The sequence below is a fragment of the Engraulis encrasicolus genome, chromosome 12 (assembly GCF_034702125.1).
Source record: "Engraulis encrasicolus isolate BLACKSEA-1 chromosome 12, IST_EnEncr_1.0, whole genome shotgun sequence".
NCBI lineage: Eukaryota > Metazoa > Chordata > Actinopteri > Clupeiformes > Engraulidae > Engraulis > Engraulis encrasicolus.
This window is the reverse complement of record NC_085868.1, coordinates 35437561-35442332: the sequence shown is the minus strand read 5'-3', so window position 1 is coordinate 35442332 and position 4772 is coordinate 35437561. Positions and strand designations below refer to the sequence as shown.

General features: G+C 39.7%; 1 protein-coding gene across 1 annotated transcript in view; it reads right to left on the bottom strand.

The window, feature by feature from the left end:
- Positions 1-2443: 2443 nt before the first annotated feature.
- LOC134459529 (histidine ammonia-lyase-like) overlaps positions 2444-4772 on the bottom strand; it is an 11338-nt gene continuing 9009 nt past the window's right edge. The window contains exons 17-20 of the mRNA XM_063211891.1: positions 3958-4092; positions 3288-3396; positions 2934-3003; positions 2444-2500 (exon numbers count right to left, since the gene is read on the bottom strand). Of these exons, the coding sequence (XP_063067961.1) occupies positions 2444-2500; positions 2934-3003; positions 3288-3396; positions 3958-4092 (371 nt within the window). The remainder of the gene's footprint in view (positions 2501-2933; positions 3004-3287; positions 3397-3957; positions 4093-4772) is intronic.

The window sequence follows — 4772 nt, the reverse complement described above, 5'->3', positions numbered from 1 at the left end:
ATTGCTATTAAAAAAAACCCATTGTAACTGTTGTGTTTATAACTGTTGTGTGTATGTGTGTGCGTGCATGTGCGCGCACATGCATGCGTGCATTCATCTTTACCAGGCTCTGAAAAATAAATAGTATTGATGTACTACTGTGTATTGTAATGTATCCCTTTCTGTGCGTCAAGTCTGTAATAACATTGCGAATCTGAAGAGCTAGCTGAGACACGACAACACATCTTCAGCAGGAGTCTAGAAACAGGTAAGGTGCCCATAAGCCACACCCCAAAAATGTTTATGATTACTGTAATAAGTACGGGAGCATGAGGACTGACATCCTCACACTGGTTGAACAAAAATGTTGGGGAAATAGGGCACTACAATTCCTTGGCACGTATAACCACTTTGCAAGGATTATTGCGCAAGAGGAATAAAGTAAATATAGGTATTCATGAAATCATCAATTGTATAATTAATGACTGCCCAAATCACATAACGATCAGTCTCATAAAATTGTTCAAAAGTAAAGGCTGATAGGCAGTTGTTCTCTGGTTTGACTTGATAGAACAAGTTCAATCACAGACGAACACAGTTCACTGCAATACACATTTATTGTAAAAGTGTGACTGGACAATAACACCAATACATCCAATGCGAGTTAGGAGGGCATAACAGCAGTATATATAGCCTACATGTGTGCAAGGAGGATGCGCTATATACTGAATGCGTGTGCAGGTGTGTGTACGCCTGTGTGTGCATGTACAGGGGTTAGACAAAATAACTGAGACACCTGTCATTTTAGTGTCATAAAAGGCTAAAAGTGCCCGCACCAACTTTGATGTCGTAGAACTCCTGAATGACTAAAGATATGACTACTTTTGGACTTTTCCGAAAATGAAGTTGGCTAAAATGTGATACCAAAATATTAGGTTTATCATTTTTATTGCTGCCATGGCAACGGTTTTCTGACAGGTACGCCTGACCAAAAATCACTGATCTGAGTCTCATCATCATCACTTTTCACATTTTTTTTACATTTCCATTGCATCAGACACCCTTGTGAACATTTGAAGTGGTCTGATGCACATAATAACCAAAATTGATGTGCATTACCCAAGTTAGATGGGTTAAGGTGACATTTTGGGCAATAAAATCAGGAAATGACTTCATAATGATGTCATAATATCCAATAATGACACCAAAATGATGTTATTCATAGACCTTTGGAGGACCGTCTCCTCCAAATTTGGTGATCATACCCCATTCCTTTCTGAAGTCATGAGGGGGGAGGGTCAAAAGACCGCCCCAACCACCCCCCACCCCCACCCCCCCGGTCCCAGGAATGCCAAAAAAGCCCGGTCTGGATAGTGTTAAAGATACACCAATGGGCCAGCCCATCTAAATTGAGGGGCATTTCTTAAGGGAAAAACAAGCAAGCAAACAAACAGAGAACAGCAGCGTTGGCCACTGAGGACTGTCGGCCCCCCGGGAAAATGCCCTGTATGCCAGATTACCAGTCCAGAATTTCCTGTTACTGTGTTACCTTTTATTTGTCAGAGATGAATTCACACACAGACACACAGACACACAGACACACACACACACACACACACACACACACACACACACACACACACACACACACACACACACACAGACACACAGACACACAGACACACAGACACACACACACACACACACATTCAAACACAGCAGTTATGATGCAGTTCTTTAATAGCACACAACATTTACAACATTATTATTATTGCATTGAATACTTTATTACAGGTTCCATAAAAAATATTATTTTTGTTCAATATATTATTTCAAGTCTTTAGTTTTGGGAACTTAAGTCCGTGCATCGCATTATTCGTGCCATTTTGACATGTCCATTTGGTGTGACTGGTAGGTAACACATTCCAAAGGTAGCATTCTGTTGTTTATTCATTTCATAGTTATATTTATTTACCTAATAAAACACATTCAATCAGTCAATGAGAAAAATATATTATTCTATCAAATCGATCACATTGTTTTGACCATCATGCGATCTGTACAATTACTATAATAACTATTGCAATAGAAATACAGAAATACAGAAGCAAAAGGAGTGGTCTGGCACAAGTGCAGAAGATAAGCATTGCACCAGAGATATTCTATAGAGATATGCCAACATAATAGGTTTCTATGGGCACCTAACGCGACCAGGTTCCGGCTGCCTAAAGGGGCGTGTCATAATGCTCCTACAATGAATAGAACAGTCCTTAGGTCTGCCTAGGTCTGCCTAAGGGGGGCCATAATAGAACCAGGAAACAATGGGCCAATGGAACCTCTCTCTCTCTACTCTCTCTGATTGCACAGCACTGGTCTTTGCAGAAATCCTGGGAAGTCCGTGCATACATCTAACATATGTCTATGAGTCAGAGCCCGTACCCAAGGTATTGTGCATTGTGGGCAGTTACTTTTTTTCTGTAAGTGCGTACTGCTCCACGAAAGGCCTAACAACTTCCCAGACCTGGAACGGGCAAAGAGCAAAAAACAAGGAGCAAAGGTCAAAATCAAAGTTAGGAGTGCAGAAGTGTAGTGAAAGCCAATAACAACAACAACAACAACAACAATAGATAATAAAATAGATAAAATGGTAAAAAATACTCATAAAATACAAAAGGGAATAAAATAATTAAATACATAGAAAACGTAAAACAGTAGACCAATATGAGTGCATGTGGTGGAAGTGCATGTCAGCTGTGTAGTAAGCCAATGTAGTGTAGCATTTCAACTTCAGTGCCTTTCACCCTGTTACTCATTGATGAACCACTGACACTTTGGAAACATTATTTGAACCTTCAAAATAGGCTGCTAACCAAATGATGACAGTGTAGATGATCTGGGGAGGTATACCGCAGCTCTACAGAACACAGTAAAAGAGTAGAGTGAGTGAGACTTGCCTTCTCCTCCCTCAGGAGCTTGTGTGCGGCCTCGATGTCAGGGCTCATGGCGCGGTCCTTGTCCCATGGCCTGAAGGAAAACGAAAGAAACGATACGTACACTATATATTTCCTTACAAAGTGTTCTTGTTTGTTTTATTTGTTATAGTTGCTGTATAGCCTACAGTTAAAATAGCTAGACACTATGCTACATTAGCTAATTATTCAAAGCCTCTGATCCTGATAGCAAGTGGAGTAGATATTTAGATAGTTTGCTAGTTCATTAGCTATTTGTTTATCTTCGCCAAGCCTGGTGGTTAGTAAGTTAGCTTGTTATGAAAATGCTTTTACATCCAGGTGTGTGCATTGTGTTACCTGACGACGGAGCGCACCAGCTTGTGCACCTGTTCCAGGGGAGCCGTGGTCTTCAGAGGCCGGTGGAACTCCAGACCCTGGCAGGCAGCCAGCAGCTCAATGGCCAACACTGAAATATGAATAATACACATTACACCACTTATTCACACACTGAAATATGAATAATACACATTATACCCATTATTCACACACTGAAATATGAATAATACACATTATACCCATTATTCACACACTGAAATATGAATAGTACACATTACACCCATTATTCACACACTGAAATATGAAAATTTACACATTAGACCCATTATTCACACACACACTACATTTATATAGTCGGAGGCAACTTAATGGCCAACACTGAAATATGAGTATCACACATTATTCACACACACATTAGATATAGTCGGCAGGAACTTAGGTTTAGTTTACATTAATCTGTGTCCATATCGTTTCTATCGCGAATGCACTGTCCAGTTACATTCAAATACTGGAAAACAATTTCATAGGTGAAAGGATTCAAAGACACACCGGTCTTTATGTAGGCTACTATGTTAGTAACGCCACAAGTCTCTGTGAGGTTGTAGGTGACACACACATACAACAAGCATATACCATACATCATATTTACTACCAACACCTAGTACACATACACGTAGTATAGATAGAGTACCTTGCTCCACGTGCTCCACCACTCTGAGGGCCTTGCGTGCTGCCCATCCCCCCATGGACACGTGGTCCTCAGTGGCTGCACTGGTGGACAGGGAGTCCACAGACGAGGGGTGGCACAGCACCTTGTTCTCCGACACTGCCACACACACACAATGATGATGATGATGATGATGATGATGATGATTATCACTGATTCTTGAGAAAGTGGCTAAAACAGGTTGTAATCTCGAAAGAAAAAACCGAAGTGAATTACAAAATAATATGGTATATCCTCGTAGACAAAGGTCTTGGCTTTTCAGAAATGCACAAGGCCAATCTCCCCATTTTCATTTTTTTTTTCAGAAATCAGGTTTTTCTCCGATCATACCTTGTTTTTTGTCAACACCGTCAGACACAATTAAAAACAATAAAAAGTGTATTGATTTGGTTGCATATGTATCTGGAGTTTTTAAGTGATTGTGTGTGTTTTTTGGTTCACACATAAGCCTTTAAATGTTGAAAATTCACTTTCATTCTATTTTAATACGGCTTCATGTGTTCTAATTTAAAAATATGTGCTGTCAGACAATGCTTACTTAATGCCTAAATAGATCAAACATTTTTTTGTAATTTCACAAATATTCGTGTAGGCTTAAATTTGCAATTACTTTGATAATTCAACAACTCAAAAGGAACATTTTGTAAGGACATTCATTTAAAATGTCCAAAACTCCTTCTTACGGTGGTGACTTAAGAACTGACGGTGGTGACAGTAATCTGAAGGTGGTGAAAGTGACCTAATTATTACCTACATTTAGCAAAATAAATAGCCCCCTC